This window comes from Cetorhinus maximus, chromosome 6 (genome assembly GCF_964194155.1).
Source record: "Cetorhinus maximus chromosome 6, sCetMax3.hap1.1, whole genome shotgun sequence".
Lineage (NCBI taxonomy): Eukaryota > Metazoa > Chordata > Chondrichthyes > Lamniformes > Cetorhinidae > Cetorhinus > Cetorhinus maximus.
The window spans coordinates 115,491,577-115,516,404 of record NC_135884.1 but is presented as its reverse complement, the minus strand read 5'-3'; the positions used below and the strand labels follow the sequence as shown (position 1 = coordinate 115,516,404).

General features: G+C 43.1%; 1 protein-coding gene across 2 annotated transcripts in view; it reads right to left on the bottom strand.

The window, feature by feature from the left end:
* itfg1 (integrin alpha FG-GAP repeat containing 1) overlaps positions 1 to 24,828 on the bottom strand; it is a 287,768-nt gene that overhangs the window by 32,350 nt on the left and 230,590 nt on the right. For both annotated transcript variants that reach the window (XM_078544345.1, XM_078544346.1), the window contains one exon: positions 13,937 to 14,015. In XM_078544345.1, the coding sequence (XP_078400471.1) occupies positions 13,937 to 14,015 (79 nt within the window). The remainder of the gene's footprint in view (positions 1 to 13,936; positions 14,016 to 24,828) is intronic.

Below are 24,828 nucleotides of genomic sequence, written 5' to 3'. Positions count from 1 at the left end.
AGCAATTACAGAATATTAATCTTGAAGAATATGAAGGTGGGATGTGTTATATCACAGTATTATTATATGAGAGTCTCCTAATTCTTTTGCCTGCAAGGTCCTATGTAAAAATGAGTTTGAGCAGCCAAGCCTATTTTGTAGCAAACAGTTTCACTGATGCTCTCTTTAGGCTACAAGGTTGCTTTTAATTATCAGAGCACTATGTTGGCCATCCTAGCAATCCTATAGTATAGGCAACTTTGATCTGTCAGCATTCCTAGCCTTTACAGAAATGGTCAGTGAGTAAACATGCACAGTTACAAAAGCGACTGCATACATATGAATTTTGCAAATACATAATAATGATAGCCACATTTTCAACTTCCGAGAAAATGCGCATGCTGAGCTCACTGCTAATTTGCCCCAAAGGATAAACAGTGAAGATTCAGTACAATAAGATAACAAAAACTCTGGAAGATTTTGTAGAGCCCCAAAAGACATCTCAACTTGCTAACAGCCTTTGCTGAAGAATCAGGGGAAGAAAATCCAAGGTTTTAGAGTTGCTGAAATTATGATAGTGCTACATGAGTTGGTTGCAAGGGCAGAGGTTCTCTGCAACGTTTCCCAATACGTCAGCATTGCAAGTTGCCTGCAGGGAGGTAGATACAAATTTCATGACTTGTACTGTGTGTCAGTCCTATGCTACACAGTGCCTATACATGTCCTTGAAGCAGAAGGCATAGCTCTGCATCTGGTTCATGATGGTCTGGACTGTGTAAAGACAGTTCCCCATGGTCACTGTCAGGTAGGTTTGGTAAGGGCTTCAGAATTGCTAGTGGCATATTGGTAGGTGTAGCCCATCCAGCTGAAGTAGTTATTATCAACCTGGCATACCTTTTTCATGCAGCGCCATTGAAAGCATGAATACTGTGATTGGGGTGTTTCTGAGGAAGAATCCGACTTTACAAAAGCCTTCATATACCTTAATGGTGCTATTGACTTTGCTGTTCCAGGTTCTTTTGGGAAAAGGAGCATCTACTAGAACAATAATCTAACAAAGCAAGACATTTTCATCTTTGTCTGCAAATGCAGGTATGTGGTTACTGGCAGATTTGCAGAGCCTCTCTTGCATCTTGTCTGAAACCCTCACCATGGGCTCTCTCCTTTTAGCCATTTCAGACATGGGATTCTCAATGGGAAACCCATTGCGGCCTACAATGGTGCTGAAGCAAACAGCACAAAATTTACAATAATTGGTCGTAAGGCTCATGAAACTCTAAACGGCAGCAGGAATAAAGCAAACAGTTATGGCATGGCTGAAATAACTCAACAAGAAGGTTGAGGAGCATCACTTTGCTTTTGCAGATTTTCCAGATAGAAAATTAAGAGTAAAGCAGATTTCCTTTAAAGTGCTCTCTGAAAAAGCTACAAATGATAATTTTATCATAATCATTTTATTCTTCTGCACTACCCTCTAAAGATTGAGCTGGTGTTGAAACATCTGTAGCCAAAACATTCTGAGGGAGGGGCAATGTAAAATATATTAAAACCAGGCTCTTTGAAAACTTTCGTCAGTGCAGGTTTACATGCCTTTTTCACATTCAACTTTTAACTTCTGGAGTACTATTGGGTGAAAAAATATTCAAATAAATATTTAAAACAGAAAAAAAGCAGACTGCAGCTACAACTCCATGTCACATGGAGTTTAGCTTGGTGCTATTAGAACACAATGAATATCAAGTGCATCAAATATGGCAATCAGCACAGAGAACCTAAGGTTATTGTTGCTGCCCTTCTTCTATTATAATTCAATCTCCTAGGAGATTTGATTGTTACAGAAAGCAAACTGTTATACAGAATGAACTTCCTGAAGCAAACATTCCTTATGGGCAGTGCTAAAACCACATAAAAATTAATTGCCGAACGATACCTGCAGTTTTAGATCTTGAGTAAAGGTTTAGAAATCATTAAATAGAGACTAATTAATGATTTATTTATTTATTTACTATTTCATAAAACATCTTCTGTTCTTGAGATAAACCAGAAGTAACACAGCTGTTAGATCTGTTCTGATAAATTCAGGACAACTCTAGCAGCTCAAAACGGGGTTCTCCATGAGGTGATGTGGGGCATCAGTAGCAGCAGAACTGTATTCAACCTCAATCTGTAATCTCATGGAGTGTGTGGAAGAGCATAGTGACAGCAGCACCAGTACCTAAAAATGAGGTGCCAACCTGACAAAGCTACAACAAAGGACAACACACATGCTAAACAGAGAAGCAGATCACCAAGCAATCCCACAACTAATGGATCTGAACAAAGCTCTGAAGTTCTGCCACATAGTTGTAAATGGACATGAACCAACAGGAGGAGGAGGCTCCACGATCAACCCCATCCTCAATGAAGGTGGAACCCAACATGTGAGTGCAAAGGACAAGACTGAAATTTTTGTAACCATTTTCAGCCAGAAATGCCATTTGTATGATCCATCTCAAGTCAGTCTTCAGCCAAATCGATTCGCTGCACATGATTTCAAGAAATGGTTGAGCACACTGGATACAAAAAAGGTTATGGTCCCCAACATTTTCCTGGCTGTACTGCTGAAGACTTGTCCTTCAGAACGAGCTTCATCTCTAGCCAAGCTGATCCAGTGCAGCTACAACACTACTCAACAGAGTGGAAAATTACCTATGTCCTGTCCACAAGGAACAGGTCAAATCCAATCTGGGCAACTAATGCCCCATCTGCCTACTCTCAATCACCAAAGTGATAGAAGTTGTCATTGACAGTGCTATCAAGTGGCACCAATTCACCAATGTGTCCAATCCTGAGGTCAGGCTCTGTCACAACCACTCAGCTCCAGACCTCATTACAATCTTGGTCAAATATGGACACAGAAGCAGAATTCCAGAGGTAAGGTGAGAACGACTGCCCTTGACATTAAGGCAGCATTTGACCGAGTGTGGCATCCATGAACCATAGTAAAATTGAAGTCAGATGAAAAAAAATTCTCCAGCAGCTGGGGTCATACCCAGCACAACGGAGAATGGTTATGATTGTTGGAGACCAATGATCTCAGCCCAAGCACATCACTGCAGGAGTTCTTCAGGGCAATGTCCTAGGCCCAAGCATCTTCCGCTGCTTCATCAATGACCTTCCCTTCATCACAAGGTGAGAAGTTTGGATGTTTGCCAATGATTGCAGTATTCAGTTCCATTCGCAACATCTCAAGAAAATGATGCCGTCCCTGTCCTAGTTAGGGGCTGGGTATTCTGAGACAAATGACTCATCTCCTGACTCAGTAAAATCTTTCCACCAGTCAGGAGTGTGAATGGATACTATCCACTTGCCTGGATGCATGCAGCTCCAGCAACGTTCAAAAAACTCAAGACCATCCAGGGCAAAGTCGCTTGCTAATTAACATCTCATCCACTGCCTTAAACATTCACCCCCTCCATCACCAATGTAACATGGCTGCTGTGTGTACCACCTACAAGACATATTGTAGTGACTCATCAAGGCTTCTTCAACAGTGCTTTCAAACCTGCAACCCTTTACAGTCTAAAAGGCCAAGGGCAGCAGGTGCATGTAAACATGACCACCTGCAAGTTCCCTTCCATGTCACATAGTATCCTAACTTGGAAGTATGTCACCGTTCCTTCAATATCACTGGATCAAAATCTTGAACAACCCAACAACACTGTCAAAGTATCTTCATCATAAGGACTTCAGCAATTCAAGGTAGTGGGTCATCACCAGCTTCTCACGGACTATTAGGGTAGGGCAATAAATGTTGCCCTTTCCAATGATGCCAACATCCCATGAAAGAATAAAATCAGAGTAGCTGAAAAGCCAATGACCACAGGAAGTGCAATCTGCTTCCTGAATTCTGCTATACTTAAACTGGTAACAAAGTAAGCTTGCAGATGCCACAATAAAAAATCCTGAACTGAAGTTGAGAATTGCTTCCATTTTGATATAATGGGGAATATTTCCCAATTACTAGCTATAATGGGAGACACAAGAGGTGATCAAAAACTTGTTTGGAAAGATGGTTTTCAAAAACTTGCCCAAAACCGGAGACAAAAAGGTTGAAAGGCAGTGGGATTAAGTAGGGAATGCTAGAGAATATGACTGGGATTTGGTATGACTAAGTAAGCTCTGCTACCAAAGGTGAAGTGAAGAAATGTAGTGATACAAATTAAATCAAAGTCAAAAGATCTGAGTGCAAGGCTGGCAAAGTTAGGGTGTGAAGAGGCGATGGTGAAATTTGTAGTTGCGCATTGCAGATTTGCAGCCAGAGTGTGTCACAATAGGGCTAATGGGTGAGTGGAATTGTACAGATTAAGATACAGGCGGAGGAGCTTTGGAAGAATTAAGAGTTTGTGGAAGGTGGTGGTAGGAAGGACCAGCAAGGGGAGCATTGAGAAACAGTCTGATGTAGATAACTATTTTGACTTTAGTAAAGGTGCAGTTGAAGTGGCTGGTACACAAATGTGAAAGAAAGCAATCTTGGTGATGAAAAGGCTGTCCTGTTTGAGTTTTCTTTTAGGATTAAACAAGATGCAAATGTTGCACTCAACATAGTTCAGATCGAGAAGTAGCTGGGGACAATGCAGAGGTCAGTTGCATTGGAATGCAGTATTTGATAGAAGCCAAGAATTAAGATTTTGGTCTCTCTGATGTTCATTTGAAAGAATTTCTGCCTCACCCATGAATTACTGTCAGGCAGTTATTCTAAAAGGCCAAGGTAGTCATGGGTTTGAGGAATGTGGTTGAGTTCAGCATAGTCAGCATACATATGGAAACTAACCCGTGAATAGGGAAGAGGTCAACAGGGACAGCAAGTAATTGAGGAAGAGGTGGGAATTCAAGGATGGATCCTTAGGAAATGCTGACATAGCTATGGCAGCTGTGTTGGAGATACTCTGGCTGCATTGAGATACAGAGGTGCATAGGAACACAGGAACAGGAGAAGGCCATTCAGTCCGTCAAGCCTGCTCTGCTATTCAATATGATCATGGCTGATCGAACACTTCAATGCCTTTTACCCACACTATCCCCATGACCCTTTACGTTATTGTTAATCAGAAATCTATCAATCGCTACCTTAAACATACTCACTGACTGAGCTTCCACGGCCCTCTGGGGTAGAGAATTCCAAAGATTCACAACCCTCTGATTAAAGAAATTTCACCTTATTTCAGTCCTAAGTGGCTTCTTCCTTATTTTGAAATTGTGTCCCCTGGTTCTAGACTTCCCAACCAGGGGAAACATCTTTACTGCATCTACCCTGTCTATTCTTTTAAGTATCTTGTAAGTTTCAATGAGGTCACCTCTCATTCTTCGAAACTCTAGAGAATACAGGCCCAGTTTCCCCAATCTCTCTTCATAAGACATCCGCCATCCCCGGAACAAGCCTGGTGTGGGTTAGACAGCACATGAGGCATTCCTCTAGAGCTGATTTACAAAGAAAAGGCAGTAGAGAAGGACAAAGAAGTGTAGAGGTTGAGATGGACAAAGAGGGAATGGGTGTTGTGGGTGCAGTCTCAGATAATATTGCTGGTGGCTGTGACCAAGCTGATTTTTGTGCTGTGTGCAGGATTGAAGAGATAGAAACAGAAGTTCAGAGATACATGGGCATGGAATCAGGAGGTGATGACAAGTTGAGAAAAGACAGAGATAGGATGGGACAGTAGTTGAGAGATTTAAAGATTTTGGAGGAAAGGCTTGGTAACGGCACAGTTGAAAGGGAAAGGGCCAATACCCAAGGAAGCAAATATCCTATGCATTCTAGACCAATGAGTAGTGGTTTTGATCAAAACCAGCAGCAGACCTATGAGGAGATACTCGAGTCTCCTTGTTCCCTTATGTACTGGGTGACCCAAGATCAAGAGCACCAGGCTCGTGCAGTCAGAGACTGCTGTAATTCGATGGCCTGTGGTTGCTAGGCAGGTGGTGTTCCAGAGGTTTTGAAGAAAGCAATGACTCCAGCATGTTTGGTAGGCAGCAGAGATCCTAACGTAGCCTGGTCCCTGATGGCTTGGATTCCATATGATGCCTGCTATCCTGAACTCTCAATTCTTGCAGGGCTTGAAGTCATTCCCTTGACAACAGAGACAATGGGCCAGATTTTCAATTGCTGACAGGGTTGGGATTGCGTGTGGGATGCGATTTAAAAATCGCGTCCCAGACGCCGCCTCTGGATCCCAATGCCTCCATGACACACCATGATCTTCAAAGGGAGGGTGGGGAAGGGGAAAAAAGGGAACCTATTTTCCTCCAATTAACAGCCCTTTAAGATCCCTGAGGAGCTTGCTAACAGGCCAGGGAGGGCAGGAAGGCAATTTGTAATGCAGAATTCGGTGAACCTGAACAGTCTTATGCAAGTTTATGCACAGCTGTTGGATTCAATGTGGGGAGAGCTGTAGGTTTGTTTTTAAATGATGATAAGTCAGGACATGGGGACCTTGCACCAGATCATGCACATTACCTTTAATTTGGCTGCATGGCCACATTGGTTTGCGTTAATGCTGCTGGCCCTTTGAGGTTCTGTATGCTGTCTACAGCAAAGCAGCGGAAGGCCCCATTATAGTTACCGTCTGCCTTTCCCCCTTGTGTGCTACAGGCAACTCCCACCTTCTGGAAACACTCTGTGCCACTAATTGGACGTTGAGCTTGGCTCCTGCCCAATTAGGGTATTACCATTTCAAATAGCATCGCCAGGGAGGCATAGGTTCGGGCTGCAGAAATTATTCGGGAATTGGGTTCCCAACCCTACTTTGAAAACCCACCCAATGAGTTTTCTTATACCTTTTCTCTCCAGAACATTCAGAGGGTGTTTCACCAACTTGTTGAGGTCAGCAGGTGACATTATGGGGACATGACATTTACTCCATCTGTAAATTGGTATTATTCCTCATTTGGACTGTTGATGATCTTGCTGCAGCTTAGACACTGTTGATGAAGGAATGAGTCACTGCGTAATGAACAGTGGAAGGTGTGAGGTTGTGAGTGGTAGCAATGAGCTGTCCAGTGTGGTTTAGCGAGATCCTGGTGAGCAATAACAGTGGAGCAGCAAGTTCTACAAGAGCACCTGGTGAACTGCTATGGCATTTGTGGCAATCAGTTTCCTAGCTCAGAAATAAAGAAGCTTTTATTAGGCTCTCCTGTACCCCACACACCGTTCCCTGGCTAACAGAGTGGACATGCAATCTGCTTCTAGGTGTCACTATTTTTGAATCGTCCACTAGCAGATGTATCATTATGAAATTGTATATGCATGTAAGAACATAAATAAATCATGTATGTTAAGTTTGAGTCATGAAGAAAAACTGGACTGAATTCAGTTTAAAGTTAACCATTTCCTATCAGCATGATTACAAATGACACACTTTTGTATTTGTCTGGTTACAATGAAAATGCATAAAGAGCAACTCTTTACTGACCAAACCCACAAACATTTATAATTGTTGTCCCAGAAATCAGTGTTTTACCATGATTCATGGGTTTCAATAAAGAGTTGTAAATAAAGGTGAAGCTACATAAAAATCTATAATGTAGATAAGGATTTCAAAAGCCACATGCAAATATTAGATATTTTTCAAAAAAAAAGTTCATCCTACACCTATTTTTAAGTAATTGAAGAAAGTGTGTATATGGGACAAGCTAAGTGAGTCACCAAATTATCAGTAGCCAAATTGGAAATGTTTATACAAAAAATCAAGTTCCTGTGCAGACAGAAATCACGGACTCACCCCAATCACAAAAAGGCGGCCTAATTTTTTTCATATATTCATTCTGTGGATGTGGTTATCGTTGGCAAGGTCAGCATTTATTGCCCATCTCTAACTGCCCTTGAGAAGGTGATGGTGAGCCATCTTTTTGAACCACTGTAGTCTATGTGGTGTAGATACTGATGTAAAGCTTGCTTTTCTGTTTCTATTAGCAATGATGTGAACATAAAAATGCCCAGAATAAGTAATTCAATACAGATATGTATCTGCACTTGAAATTCTTGCCACATTTGTGCACTTGCTTTGAATACATCTTTATTTATAGGACAAATCCAAAGATGGAAAATAACCATACCAATGGTCAACCTATTCAAATTAAATGTAAATTAAATTCCTTTGCCTGTGTGGTAACTCCATAACGACTGTACATTCTTGTATATTTGCCTCTACACCAGTATATATTATTGTATCATTCAGGGAGGTTATGTCTTTTCCTGGATTTACTCCTGAAACACAATTTCAATCCCTTCACTGTTCCCTGCGCTGAATTCTCTGACATAAACTAGACCATTTCAGAACAGACAATGTTACTATGGGATTGTCTTTTGATGCATCTCTTCAGAATGCCTAAACTAATTTTCACCAGTTATTGCTTTACTATGGGAAATATGCTCTCAAAGTCAGGAGCATTGATATCCACATTTGTTTTACTGTTACATCAATATTGATGGCTTAATCTGTCAAAAGAGCAGAACAGGCAAAATCTGCAGAATATAAACTCAATAATAATTTTCAGTTCAAGAATTTCAACTGCTTGTATTTTGATACAATGATAAGGATGGTGAATGCAGACTTTAAGGGTTATAGTAAGATAATGAAACTTGCTGGAGCCAAAAGCATCATGGATTAACTAGTTTAGAAGGAACAGCACATGCCTAAAACCCCCTTTGCAGAATAAGCAGCCTGAGCAAAATAAGACAGCTAGTGTAAGAATTAACTCTATTTACATGGACAATCAACTCTAATTTTATCACATGACTTAAGTTTAGATTGTTAAGGGTGGTTACTATGAATACAGAGTATGAGAGAAGAGTACTGAGGAAAAACAAGATGAAGTTACCTTGAATAAGATGCATGAGATGGGGGTCTACTGTTTAACAGAGTTGTACTAAACTGGTCAAGAGATGGACTGCAGAACTAAAAAGAAACAGTTTCTGCTGTTTTTCCCGCAAAGAGTATAACACACAGTGGTGTGGTTATACCCTGTGACAGAATAGGCAGATTGCGGAAGAAGTGTAAAAGCCAGTGCACTTTAGTGGCCAGATGGGTGCAGCTTGGACTTTGGGCACCAGATGTCAACCTCAGGGGGAGAATTTTCCCCATGTTGGGCGGGCTGAGCGGGAGCGGACCTGATCAGGTCTGCACCGCCATTTTACGCAGGCGAGCCAATTAAGGCCCGCCCAGCGTAATGCGTGACGCCTGAGGATAGCGGGAGTGGGCGGGCGGCGGCGGGAGTGCAATGACCGCCGGGTCCAATGGTGACCCGGTGGCCTGTTTAAATGAAGCGCTGGCAGCCTTGGAAATGGCAAGTAGAAGGGCTCACCAGAGGACTTCTGGAGAACAGGCCTGGTCGGAGGGCAGGCCAGCGGGGCAGGCCAGGCCGGAGGGCAGGCCAGCGGGGTGCCTAGCTGTCCTCCTGGAGGAGCTGGCAGCATGGCGGGAGGTTCTGCTTCCGAGGGACGGGAGGCGGAGGTCCCCCCAACTGACCAAATGTGTCTGGGAGGAGGTGGCTGAGACAGTCAGCTCCCATGATGTGGTGCGACACACATGGATCCAGTGCCGCAAGAGATTGAACGACCTGCTGCACTCGGGAAGGGTGAGTACCATGTTGGCAGAGGTCACTTAACGTAGCCGTCAGCCTTTCCCCCCAAGGGCCCGCCCCCCCCTAAACTCTGAGTGCAGTTACAGCATTGAATCCTTCATGGCGTGTTTCCCTCGCTGGGTGGGCCAGCAGATATTGCCCATGCCTAGTTCACCCTGAGAGGGTAGTGCTGAGATGGGTTCTGCACTTGCAGCATGTGTGACACTGACACCCAGAGTCTGGGGCAAACGCAAGGATCTGCACCTAGGCAGAGTGCTGGAACTGTGAAGCATGTCAAAGTCAAGGTGCTGACATGCTGGGAGGGGAGCTTCCAGGTGGCAGGGCACCAATCCATCTGCTGGCCTTTGTGTTCCACGTGCTTGTGCCTCCTTGCTTTGCTAGGTTAGACCTTGTGACTTGTGATGCCAAATGTGGTGGAGGCAGCAGTTGGGCAAGAGGGTGGTGGGGGGTGGGTGGTGAGGATGGAGTTCAGCCCCGGCTTCTTTGTGTGAGTGTGTGGCAGCTGCGAAGTGATGAAGCACCGGAGCCCTGCAATGTCCCACTCTGGTTGGGGTGGCAGGGATGCAATGGGAATCCAGGTACAGGCTGGACTGATCAATGCTCTTCTCTCCTTTTCAAAAGAAGACCGCACACAATGCCGTCGAGCGGATGCGGACTGGTGGAGGCCAGGCCCAGTTGGCCATCATGACTCAATTCAAGCAGGAGGCCATGGATCTGGAGAGGTGTCATGCGCCCAGGTCCACTGGTGGCGGTGAGGCTGGGGTGCCATGGCGAGGTATGTTTGCCGAGCACAGAGGTCACCATGTGTATCCCAGCAGCCATGGTACTGCTGAATGCTCAATGACTGAAGTTTGCATCATGGGTTGACCATTGATTATGGAAGGATGAGCGCAGAATGATGCGAGGGACAGGCATGCATATTAACATTGTCTGCACTAAATGTCCTGGTTCTCCCTCTCCGCATCACCAGAGCAGGGCCAGGAGGAAGAGGCAGGGGAGCCACCTCTCACACCTTAGGGCCCTGATGATTTTGACTCACCAGCATCACACCATCTCTGCCAGGCAGGCACCATTGCACATACTAGCGCCTCGGTGGGAATTAGATCATCGGCTAGTGTCCTGGGGCACAGTGGTGAAGGCACTTCACACTTGTTTGAGGTGCAGGCGGAGACAGAGAGTGCCCATGGCGCCGGCAGTCGGAGGACTGCAGAGGACCAAGCACATGCTCGGTCGGTGGCTGATGACGTGCCTCTGGAGTTGTCCATGAGGCAGCAATTGCTGGAAGTGCAAATACGTAAGGCAATGCGTGGCATGATGCCCATGCTGGAGGAGTCCCCACGGAGCATCACCGATTCAATAAGCCTCATGGCCCAGTGCCATGCTTCCTCCATGGAGAGAGTGGCGTCTCTCGTGGAGAGGCTCCTCCAGGAGAACAATCAGGACCTCCTGGGGTTGCACTTAGACCTACAAGCCCTCACAGCAGTATTGACCTCAGCTGGTCAGTGCCAGTGTGGAAGATGGTTTGGGCGCCAAGTATCCCAGCTCGATGCCCATCCATCTCCGATGAACAGGGAGGTCCGAAGCGACCTGTCGTCTCTGCAGGCTCCTCTCAGGGTGCTCCGGATGAGGGCAGCAGCTCCTCCGCCCCTCTGCCAGTGACTGTGGCATCCGATGAGGCTGTGGTGACTGGGGAGATGCCAGCTGTGGAACTGGCCACTCTCTCCCAGGCGGGGCCATCAAAGGCTCCATGGGCCAGAGGACGGCTGCCAAGGTCATTGAGGCCAACAGGACAGCAGCGAACAGGCTGTCTCAGATGCCAGTGCCAGCTTTTATGTTGCCCCGCTATTAGTTCATGACCACTTGGTGTGATGAGCAACACCTTTGTAAATTTTTTTTCTGAACTTCATTTTGTTAAATCATTAAATTTTGATATGTAAGCATGGCTCAGGGTGACTCCTTTCTTCTGCAGGTTGATAGTTACCCATGATATTATGAGTGAGTTGTGTGACATTGAGCTTTACTGACAAGGCTCTTAGTTAATGTTCGTATCCAGGCAGATTTTGCACTCAGGTATCGAGCATGGAGCCTGCAACCCTGGCTTGTGTTGGAGGTCCATCTGTGGTGTGCTAACTGAAGGTTCATTGGATTAAAGCCTCCTGGGTGTCCTTGCCTCCCTGGAGTATGCCCGGGTCAGCGTCTACCCCCTCAGCGTTCTCCTGTACATGCTCATCCTCGGACTCACTGCTGGACTCATCATGTGCAGCCGATGCAACTGCGTCTACATCATCTTCGTCCACTGCGTCGCCCCTTTCCAGCGCAAGATTGTAGAGAGCGCAGCATGCAACCACTATCAGCAACACACGATCTGGGGGATATTGGAGTGCGCCCCCTGAAATGTCCAGGCATTGGAAGCGCATCCTGAGAAGACCGATGGTTTTCTCTACCACAGCCCCTGTGGAGGCATGGCTTCTATTGTACCGCTGCTCAGCCTCTGTTCTTGGATGGCGGAGAGGCATCATGAGCCACCTTTTGAGGGGATAGCCCTTACCACCCAGCAGCCATCCATCCAGCTGTGCTGGAGCACTGAAGAGCCTCGGCACCTGCGAGTGCCTGAGGGTGTAAGCGTTGTGGGAGCTGCCTGGGTACCTTGCACAGACGTGCACAGTCTGCATCTTGTGATCACATGCTATCTGCACGTTCAAGGAGTGGAATTCCTTCCTGTTGACAAAGGCACCGGGCTCACCTGCTGGCGCCTTGATGGCTACGTGTGTAGTTGATTGCACCCTGGATGTGGGGAAGCCAGCAATCACTGCAAAACCTCTGGCTCACTCTGTCTGGCTGGCCTCATCCCAGCGGTACTGGATGAAAGTCAATGCATGCCTGAATGGAGCGTCTGTCGCCTGCTTGACACAAGTGTGGACAGCTGACTGGGAGACTACGCAAAGATCACCCACCACCCTGGAAAGAGCCGGAGACATAGAAGTTAAGAGCAGCTCTGACCTTCGGCGCCACTGGCATGGGGTGCCCGCCCACACAGTTGACGCAGATCTCAGGACCTATCATCTGACAGATGGAGGTCAGTGTCTCCCTTGAGAGATGGAGCATCCTTCGGCACTGCATCTCAGACATATTGAGATAGCTGCTTTGCCGTCTGTATAACCCGGCAGCAGGATAGTGGCGTCTTCTGTGGCCCCTTCCGTCTTGAACTTCCTTTTGGCCCTGCGCCCCTTGTGCCTCTGCCCCTCCTCCCAAAGCCTCCTGGAGGCTGAATGTGGTCTCCTGGCCTCCTCCACCTTCTGGCCCTCCCTTCCTCCTCAGAGAAGGAGGTGCCTCCAGTGGATAGCACAGTTCCCATTCCCAGGCTAAGGGAAGGCTCCCTGAAACTTTCAGGCCCCAGAAATGATCTTTACTGTCGAGTCCTGACCTGAAGGCTGTTACTCCTGTCCAAGCAGTTGTGAAGAGTTTTGAAGTATTCCTGCTCACACTGGCAAGTATCAGTAACTTTCACAATTAAATATCTAACAGATACCCACTTGCGACCTCACTCACCCTTCTTATTCTGCCTGTGGATGAGGTTTATACAAATGTGGCCTACCTGCCTGCCTGCCTGTTGTGCCCAGGCCGACGTCCTGAAGATCACACGGGCCCCGCAAAATAGCAGACAATTGCTACCTCAAGGGCCTTAACTGGGTGATTAATTAATGGCGCGCATCAAACAACATTGCGCATCCGCCCATCTAAATATCGCGATGGTACGTGGTGACGTTGGGACGCTTGCCTGACGTCACCATGCGTCATTTTACACGTTGACGGGCCCTGCATGCCAACAAGAAAATTCTGGCCCAGGCGTATAAAGATTCTATCCAGCAAGGTGATGTGAGTAATGTGGATCCTTAGTGTTTTCACATTTACTATGATTGATATATCAACATAAGGTAGAAACCAAGTCTTATTTCTTTAATAAAATATTAAACCTGCAAACTGTCCAGAATTGCAGACTTATTTATTATCAAGATGAACAAGAATGTCCACATCTGACATTAAATATAAAGTTGAGCAATGTAAATCCGTGTTGTTTGGGAAGGTTTGTTAAAATCTAATAATTGTACTTCATTGAGGGCTATTCAGAAACCATTCCTGACTACTGTTTGATAGACTTAGTCAGTTTCAAATGCAATAACTTGCGAGATATCTCCAGTAATACTGACTCAATTCATCTTTGTTCCTTTTTAGGGAATTAATAAAACTATTTCTGTACAAGTATTACTTAGTGAAAGTAAATTGTAAATATAAGTTATATGAGGCCTGAGCTCTAACTGTTACTTTAACTTTCACCTACCTGATGCATTTTTCAGATATCCATTAGCATCTGCTGTTGTGTACATGATATATGGCCCAGGCTGGTTCACACCAAATGGCTACAGGGAGAGAGAAAATCAAACTACGTTACATATATCACACATACAACTTAGCAAATAATACTTTAAAAGAAATGAAATCTCAGCAATTTATTAAATCTCTTCAAGTTAAAGAAAGCTTTTTCTCATTGCGCTGTGTAATGTCCCTGTATCATCAGATACTTCAAATATATTTTCAATGATCTCTAGCTCAATGACTTCCTGTGGCAAAGTATTTCATGCTCTGACAATCCTGTGTGACGAAATATCTTCTAAACTCTCTCCTCACTCAATGACAATTCTAAATTTGCAACTCCTCTTTATATGTTTTCCAGTTAGAGGAAATATGCAAAAGCAAAATACTGTAGATGCTGGAAAATCGAAATAAAAACACAAAATGCTAGAAATAAATTAATAGGTTTTGCAGCATCTGTGGAGAGAGAAGCTAAGTTAACATTTTTGGTTGATGATCTTTCATCAGAGGAAATAGTATTTCTTCCTATCAAAAATTCCTAATCTTAAAATTATTCTATTAAGTCACTTCTTAGTTCTCTCTGCTCCAGTGAAAAAGTCCCATAACTATAGTTTTGCATCCCTGACATAATTTTAAGGACATAAGGTATAGGAGCAGGAGTAGAACATGAAATCCACTAAGCCTATCCACCATTCAATAAGGTCAACTCCACTTTTCCACTAGCTTCTCATGCCCGTTGATTCTCTGAGAGACAAAAATCTATCTAACTGAGCCTTGAATATACTCAACGATGGAGCATCCACGACCCTGTGGGAAAGAGAAGTTCAAAGATTCACAATCCTGAGTGAGGGAATTTCTCCTCATCTCAATCCTAAATGATTGATCCTTTATCCTGAAACTGTCCCCATATTTTAGGTTTCCCAGCCAGGGGAAACAACCTCTCAGTGCCTACCCTGTCAAGCCCCTTCAGAATCTTGTATGTTTCAGTGAGATTACCTTTCATTCTTCTAAACTCCAGAGCCTTTCATCATAGGGAACTCTCATCTCATCCCAGGAACCAATCTAGTGAATTTACGCTATACAGCCTGCAATCCATATTCCTTGAATATGGAGACCAAAACTATACAGTATTCCAGGTGTGTTCACACCAAAGCCCTATGCAAGGAAGACTTCCTTATTCTCATACTTCAATCCCCTCACAATAAGGGGCAACATGCAATTTGACTTCCTTAATTGCTTGTTGTACCTGTATGCTAACTTTGTGTTCCTTGTATGAGTATATCCAAATCTCTGCATATCAACATTTTAAAGTTTCACACCTTTTAAAAAGATGTTCTACTTTTCCATTCACACTACCAAAGTGAATAACCTCACACTCAATCTACCACCTTGTTGCCAATACACTTAACCTGTCCCTATCTCTACACAGCCTCTGTGTCATCCGTACAGCTTACATTCCCACCTGGCTTTGTATTATCCACAAACCTAGATACGTTATTTTCGGTCTCTTTGTCCAGGTCATTCATATAGATTGTAAATAGTTGAGGCCTCAGCACTGATCCTTATAGCCTATCAACTTGAAAATGCCCCATTTATCCCTACTCTCTGCTTCCTGTCCATTAGCCAATCCTTCATCCATGCTAATATATAACCCCAAATGTCACAAATCCTTATCTTGCATATTAACCTTTGGTGTGGCACCTTAGCGATGTCTTTTGGAAATCCAGGTTTACCACATCTAATGGCTTCTTTTTATCTAACCTACTAGTTATATCCTCAAAAAATTCTAATATAATTGGCAAACACGATTTCCCTTTTGTAAAACCATGTTGACTCTCTCTATACGATGGAATTATGTCATGATTTTCTAAGCATATGGTTATCACTTACTTAATAATAGATGTCTACATTTTCATGATGGTTGATGTCAGGCTAATTGGAGTTCCCTTATTCTCTCTTTCCCCCCTTTTTTGAAAAGCAGTGTTTAATTTGTTAACTTTCAGTCACAGCAACTGTTCTAGAATTTAGAAAATTTTGGAAAACATAGCCAGCGCATCCACCATATCTGCAGTTACCTCTTTTAGAAGCCTAGGAAATAGGCCGTTAGGTTCTTGGGATATGACAGCTTTTAATCCTTTAAACTTCTCTAATCCTTTTTCTCTGTTGATATTAATTACTTTAAGTTCCTCACTCTTATTGGCCACATTTGGTTACACTCTCTTTTTGATATATAATATGTGCCTTCTATTTGAAGACAAACAAAATATTTGTTCAATGTCTCTGCCATTTCTTCATTCCCCATGATAATTTCTCCTGTCTCTAAAGGGACCAACATTTACTGTAGCTACTCTCGTTTTTATATACTTGTAAAGGTTCCAACCATTTGTTATATTATTGGCTAGTTTACTCTTGGTGAATCTACAATGTATCTCCCTAAAGCTTTAATGTCTCTTCTCTGACGGTGCACCCATTTCTTCACTCAGTCCTCATGTTTTCCAAGTTAGTTTTCTTCATTATCTTTTTTGAAAATGTGTTTAACTCTGTTCACATGAAAACACATGCAGCAGTTTAAATAATTTTTAAGTAAATTACACAATGCATTGTCCACTCATTAGAGAAGCTAGTAGTAGTGACAACTTTCCAGCCTTTCACTAATATGCAGTATCTCGCCCTGGAGACTGCATTTGGCAGCCTGCCATCTGAGACCAGGTCAGCATCAGGTGGGTTCTTGGTGATTCATTCACAAAATACAGTTTGTATTCCAGCTGTGTTGGAAAATCCCAGCCTCAGCTTTATCTGGACTCAAATGCACAACATAGTTAGGATACATGATCAATATTTCATTGATTTCACATTGAAGTCAATTTAAATTATATTACTGTACAGTAGATTAAAGCAAGCTTGGGTTCTGCATTTTACCAGGAACAAAGAAAATTTCACCAATGAAAATCCATTAAGCCTCATTATATTAAAGTATTCACATATTGAATTCAGTAACTCAAGACTCCATCTACTTTTATGGAATGTAAGTAAAAGTTAATTGAAGTTTTTCAGAATGGGGGAAAGTGGTTTCCCGCAGGAATCCATGCTAGTTACTGTTGCTCACCATTTACAGAAACGATTTGGACTCGGAATTAGGAGATATAGTAACAAAATTTGCAGGCGGTACCAATTTTGGTGGTGTTGGCAGCAGGGTTGTACAGCTAATAATGTGGTTGGCAGCACCAAAATATGGGAAAACATAAGCCTCTGCAGGTTTGCAGAGTGGGCAGATAAATGGCAAATACAATTTAATATAACGAAGTGTGATGTAGTTCATTTTGACTGTAAGAAAGCAAAATGCTAAATGGGGTGGAGGAGAGAAGAGATCTGGTAATATAAAGGCAAGAAGGCAATGTTAAATTTTTATAGAACCTGAGACCACACTTGGGAGTATTGTGTGCAGTTCAGAACTTCATATTACCAAAATATAGAAGCAATGGAGAAAATACAGAAAACAAATATAAGAATGTTACCAGAATCGAGAGGAGCAACAATCAGGAAAAATTGAGCAGTCTAGGCTTCTTTTCTCTGGGGAAGACTAAACAGAGAACCGCTGGATATCTTCTAAATTATGAAAGGGTCCAATTGTGTGGATGCGGGGAAACTTACAGGTATCTCCATAACAAAGGGGCATAAATATACGATAGGCACAAACAGATAAAATAAAGAATTTAGGAGAGGTTTCTTAGTTTAAACCACAGAGTGGTGAGAATGTGGAATTTTCTGCCACATGGAGTGATTGAAGGAGATAGCATTTAAGAGAAGGAAAGAAAGGGATACAGGGCAGGGTGTGAATAGGTATTTAGAGTCCGAGGATGGATGGAGTATAAGTACAGGCAGATAAGTTCGACCACATGGTGTAATTCTCTGATGTAGATTCTATGCAATACTCTATAATTTCTTTAGGCTGGTTAACTCAGTTGGCTAGATGGCTAGAGTGTGATGCAGAATGACACGGGTTCAATCCCCATCCTGGCAGTGATAGTTCATGGAGACCTGTCTTCTTGCCTTGTGGAATATGGCTAATTACATTCAATAAATTATTGTTCCCAGATGCAGATACAAATCTTAGCGTGTTCATATTTGAAAGAAATTAAGATCATGGTAAAATTAAAATGCGAGTACCATTTAGATAAATCAATCATTCTTTAAATTGTTAGGAAATAAAGATAGTTTAAGTAAGTTATTTTGGTATTTGTAGGTGATAGGAATGAGTTTTAGATTTAATGTTTAAGTTTGATTTGTATTTCTGTATGTGTGTGTTAAAAGGTCAAGTTGAATTTTAGTTTCAATTTACAAGGTGCCTGCATTTCTAATGAGAGTTTACGATTGGATAATATAATTATGTATACACCCTTTAGAATAACTGGTTAGCAGAATCACATGTTTATGTACTCAATAGGATAGTTTTAACATGGCACCTGTGTGTCGGTTATCGAGTGGATATATTCAAATGTACTCAAATGTATTGTGTTAAGAAAAAGTATATAAGTTACGAGACTTTGTAATTACAGCAGAGCGCCCCTTGATGGACAAAGAGGCTGCTCTCCCTGCATATGCTTGTACAAGCTTGAATAAACCGTCTTGTTCGAGAATCCAAACAATGGACGTCCTGAGTTATTTGTACTGACCTGAGACCTGGTCTGAGCCATAGTTAAGAGGGCAGCTGCCCCACGTGAAAGCCAGATAAACCTGGGGTCTCGGGAAAGGAGGTTGAATCCCGCCTACAGTGACAATAGTATAGGGGAGCTGAGGAGAGATCCATTGCATCCGACTGGGGTGGCATCTGTCACTGGGTTTCAGAGTGTGGTGGGTGTGATCACAGGTCACCTTACTTAGTGTGTACTTACTGTGAACATTAGAGTATAAGATGGTTTTTGTAACTTGTGTTATCCTTACAAATCTGTATATATCTGTAAAGGTATAGTTGTGAGTTACACCTCCGTTAAGGCAACACTAAAACACATTGATTTTAAATGACCCAGGCAAAGTAATACGATACCCTGAACAGTCGAATTCAAAGTGAGTTTTCTTCACTTCAGTTTGTGTAGACAGTAACTTGAGGCTTAGAGTCTGGGGGCTTTTCACACTTGTTAGATCTTAGAATTCCTCTTACACATAACCGCATCTCTTTTGTACAGGTTTCTCCCATTTTAATGTAAATCCCATTGTCCTAATATGTCTTTTTAACTCTACTTTTCTAATAATCAAAATCTTTCATAGCACCAATTTTATCAGTAAGCTTTGGGAAAAATAAACACGCTGTTTGGCTTCTTCTGGTTAAGTGCACATTTCACCACCTCTTTTGAAATTCAAATTACTCTGGTTTATCTAAAAATGCAAAATTTCCCTTTATACCTTACATCCTAAAACTTCAGCCATGTTTACCTATTTAACATCTCAAACTTAGCTTATCTTCTGACACATCAAAGCCTTCAGACCAGCTGTCTTTAATTCAATTAAGTCACACACACTATTCCTACCTTACAATAAGTTCCAATAATATTATGAAAATTATTATATTTTCCCGACACCTCTTCACTATTCCCGATTTTAATTGTTCCTCCATTGGTGGCTGTGCTGTCAGCTGCCCAGGCCTAAGCTTTGGAATTTCCTCCCTACAACGCTCTGTGTCTCTATCTCACTTTCCTCCAATAAGACACTTCTTAAAACCTACCTCTTTGTCCAAGTATTGGTCATTTGCCCATATTTCTTTATGTGGCTCAGTGTCATATTCTATTTTATAATGCTCTGTAAAGCACCTTAGGGCATTTTATTATGTTAAAGATGCTTTATAAATACAAGTTGTTGTTTTATGTAACAAAACACTCAATTATTTCTTGATGGATAGCTCAGTCACTTAAAGAAAGGGTTTTTTAAATCAACGATTAACATCTCAAATAATAAAGACGTGCATTTTTCATATTGCTTTTCACAACCTCAGGAAGTTCCAAAGTGTTTTACAGCCAAGTATTTTAGAAGCGCAATGAACTGGTAGGAAACGTGACAGCCATATTGTGCACAGCAAACTCCTACAAACAGCAATGTGATAATGACCAGATAATCTGTTTCTTTTAGTTGCTTTGAATATAAGTATTGGTCAGGACACTGGGGAGAACTTGACTGCTTTTCTTTTAAATAGTGACATCTGGGATCTCTTACATTCATCTCAGGGATCAAGCAGGGCCACGGTTTAATGCCTCATTTGAAATACAGCAACTCTGACAGTGCAGCACTCTCTCCACTGCACCGAAGTGTCAACCTAGATTTTTGTGCTCAAGTCTCTGAAGTGGAACCCAAATGCATAATCTTCCAACTCAGAAGTAGGAGTGCTACAGCAGACAGTCATTTCTTTCTTAAGAAATTACTCTCATGGTAACAGATTGAACTTAGACCCGTGAAGATTTTTGTTAATATAATGAAACCTATAAATTACTAATGCCTAATGGATTGGCATTAGCTGTCCTTATTTTGAAGGAAAATATCATTGCATGTGCTGACAGTAGTTGCAGGGATAATTTAAATCTCGGTGCCAGCAAGGAGGGGATAAAGGAGTTCACTGATCACCTATCAGTTACCATAATCTTCAGACTAATGTAGTACTTCAAACATTTTGAAGTGTGATATCAGGCTGCGTTCTGTGTTTTAAGGTTTAAAAGGGTTTAGTGCATTAAAAGTACATAAATTGCAATTTGAATGCCCATGGTTTTGGTGCCTTTTGTACCTATTACACTTATTTACTGTAAGTGTCTATTTTTTGCAGGTGTCAGTTTTTGAAAGCATCTATTTATTCATTTTTTAGTGTACTTTGTGCACAGTGATCATAACGGGGAAAGCATCAACTCATATTTCGACCAAAGCATAGTGATTCTAAATAATTTTTCAAGGGGTCCACTGCAATATTCCAAATTCCTACTCCCAAGCATGGTGATATCTTAAAGGAAAAAAGGGAATGGCATACATTTATATAGTACATACATACGTACGAATTAGAAGGAGTAGGTTAGTCAGCCCCTCAAGCCTGCTCCGCCATTTGATTAGATCATGTCTGATCTGATTGTTGTCTCAATTCTACTTTCCTGTCTACCCCCTATAACCTTTGACTCCGTTGTTAATCAAGAATTTAACTCGGCCTTAAAAATATTCAATGACACTGCCTCCACTGCACTCTGGAGAAGAGAATTCCACAGACTAACAACCCTCTGAGGGAAAAAAAATATTTTCATCTCCACCTTAAATAGGAGACCTCTTATTTTTAAACTGTGTCCCCTAGTTCTGGTCTCTCCCATAAGGGGAAACATCTTCTCAATACCCACTCTGTCAAGTGTTCATGGCCTCAGAAACCCCAGAGCGCTTTACAGCCAATGAAGTACCACTGAAGTGTAGTCACTGTTGCAATTTGGGAAACACGACAGCCACAAGGTCCCAACAAACAGCAATGAGATACATGACGAGGTAATCTGTTTTAATGATGTTGGCTGACAGGTAAATATTGGTGGAAGAACTCCCCTGCTTTTCTTGGAATAGGGCCAATAAACAGTTACATAATATTGCGTCAGAGTCCCGTTGCTGTGGGTTCTTTACCATTTATTAATAACTGATAAACAGCCAAGCTTGTCCTAACTTTTAGGTGTGCATTAAATTTATAATCTGCAACTTAGGTTGAAATTTAATGCACTCCCTGTGGCAAGTTTGGTGGTGGAGGGCACGGGGCATTTAAACAGGAGGGAAGGTGGGGACCCACCGGCTTACTGATTCCATCCCAATGAAGTCTGTGGTGGGAAGGCCAGTGGATGACCATCCCACCCCGCTGCTAATTGAGGCCCTTAAGTGAAGAATTAATATCCACTTATGAACCTCATCCTGCTGTCGCTGGTTTTAACCCAGCGGCAGGTGGGAGGCTCGCCATGCGGGGAGCACAGCAAGCAAAGCTGTGCAGGGAGGCTTGTAGGCTCCCGGGTTTGGGGGGTGGAGGGGGGGCATCCTTCGTTCAAATGCACTAATTGCCTGATCGAGGGATCTGACATTGGGAAGGGCGGTGGGATCGACTGAGGTCCTCCCACTGTCCTTGCTGCTGACACCCTTCCCCTGCGACCCCTACCTAGTGATCTCCCCCAGACCATCACTCACCTGTGGCCTGGGTTTAGGGTTGCCAACTCCAGCTGGAAATATTCTGGGAGGTTCAGCAGAAGTGACGTAATGGAATCCCGGTGGCGTGGCGCGAGCAGGTGAATCCATCCAGGGGGGAAATGTCCAAAGCCCCAGACATGAGCATGTGAACCTAGGCAATGAGTGCGGGCAGTCTGTGACATTATAGTCTAGCTGAATATATTTCTTGCCTGGCATTTATACATGGACTTCCCGCATCTCCCTTGATCATTGCCATCATTGAGAAAGCTGCTACTTCTTTGAATTGTTATTTTAATCATGCCCTGCTGAGCCCTGGCGCCCGCTGGAACTGTGATCAGATGGAGGCCCTTTAAAATTGCCACAGCTGAATCCTTGTCCTCTTCCTGGCTCAGGCTCTAGTTTCTCCACCTGATCCACCCACCACTGGGCTCCTGAAGGACACGCACGAAAACACACAGGGTGCCGACAAGCAGCCACCTCAGGTTTTGCTCTCCAGCCAGTGGTGGCCGTGGCATGCTCTCTCCTGATGGTTACCAGCATTGTAACATTTGCTGCTCCTGGTTACAATGTTGCAGCAAATAGAACCTGCGCCAGCTCCATCCCCAGGACCATGGCCTTCACAGAATTTTAAATGGCACAGAAGGAGGCTATTCGGTCCATTGTATCTGCACTGGCTTTCCAAATGAGCATTATGACCTAGTGCCATTGCTCTGCCATTTCCCCGTACCCTTGCACATTGTTTCTATTCAAATAATCAAAAGATGCCCTCTTGAATGCCTTGATTGAACCTGCCTCCACCACACTTCCAGGCAGTGCATTCCACTTGTTGAACCACTCGTTGTGTGAAAAAGTTTCTTCGCATGTCACATTTGCTGCTTTTGCAAATCACTTTAAATCTGTGCCCTCTCGTTCTTGATTCCTTTACGAGTGGGAACAGCTTCTCCCTATCTACTCTGTCCAGCCCCCTCACGATTTTGAGCATCTCTATCAAATCTCCTCTTAGCCTTCTTCTCTTCAAGGAAAACAGTCCCAACCTCTCCAATCCATCCTCATAAATGAAGTTTCTCATCCCTGGAACCATTCTTGTAAACCTCTTCTTCACTCTCTCCAATGTGTTCACATCCTTCCTATAGAGCGGCACCCAGAACTGCACACAACACTCCACCTGAGGTCTAACGAGTGTCTTATATAAATTCAGCATAACCTCCCTGCTCTTGTACTCTATGCACCTGTTAATAAAGCCCAGGATACCATATGCTTTATTAACTGTTCTCTCCACCTGTCCTGCCACCTTCAATGATCTATGCACATATACACCCAGGTCTTTCTGCTCCTGCATCTTCTTCAAAATTTCACCCCTTATTTTATATTGTCTGTCCATGTTCTTCCTACCAAAATGCATCACCTCACACTTCTCCGCATTGAACTTCATCTGCCACTTACCTGCCCACTCCAACAACTTGACTAAGTCCTTTTGAAGTTCCACACTGTCCTCCTCGCAGTTCACAACACTCCCAAGCTTCGTATCATCCACAAACTTTGAAATTGTCCCCTGCATACCAAGATCTAGATCATAAACATATATCAGAAAAATCAAGGGTCCCAATACTGACCCCTGGGGAACTCCACTACAAACCTTCCTCCAGCCTGAAAAATATCCATTGACCATTACTCTGTTTCCTATTTTTCAGCCAATTTTGTATCCACATTGCTACTGTCCTTTTAGTCCATGAGCAATAACTTTTCTCACAAGTCTGTTCTGTGGCACTGTCTCAAATGCCTTTTGAAAGTCCACGTACACCACATCAACAGCATTATCCTCATCGACCTATTCTGTTACCTCTTCAAAAAACTCCAGCAAGTTAGTTAAACACGATTTCCCCTTTAGGAATCCATGCTGGCTCTTCCTTACCAACTCATATTTTTCCACGTGACTACTAAATCTATCCCGAATAACTGTTTCTAGAATCTTGCCCACCACCGAAGTTAAATTGACTGGTCTGTAATTGCTGGGCTTATCCTAACAACCTTTTTTAAACAAGGGTGCAATGTTTGCAATTCTCCAGCCCTCTGGCATCTCCTGAGTCTAGGGAAGGTTGAAAAATTATGGCCAGTTCCGCTTCAATTTCTATTTTCACTTCCTTCAATATCTTTGGGACACATCTCATCTGATCCCGGTGCCCTGTCAACTTTAAGTATCGACAGTCTATTCACCACTTCCTCCTTATCAATTTTGAATCCTTCTAGTGACAGAATTTCCTCATCTGTCACCATAGCCTGGGTAGCATCTACCTCCTTGGTAAAGACAGATGCAAAGTATTCATTTAATACCTCAGCCATGGCCCTTTCGTCCAGGTTAAATTCCCTTTTAGATCCCTAATTGGCCCTACTCCTCCTTTTACCACCCTTTTACTATTTATCTGGCTGAGAAGGCTTTGGGATTCCCCTTTATGTTGGTTGTCAGTCTTTTCTCATAATCCATCTCTGCTTCTCCAATATGCTTTTTCACCTCCCCTCTGAGCCTTCGGTATTCCTCTTGGTTCTCAATTGTATTTTCTACCTGACACCTGTCGTAAGCACACTTTTTCTTCTTCATCTTAATTTCTATCTCCTTTTTCATCCAGGGAGCTCTGGATTTGTCTGCCCTACTTTTCCCTTTTGATGGAATATACCTGGACTGTGCCCAAA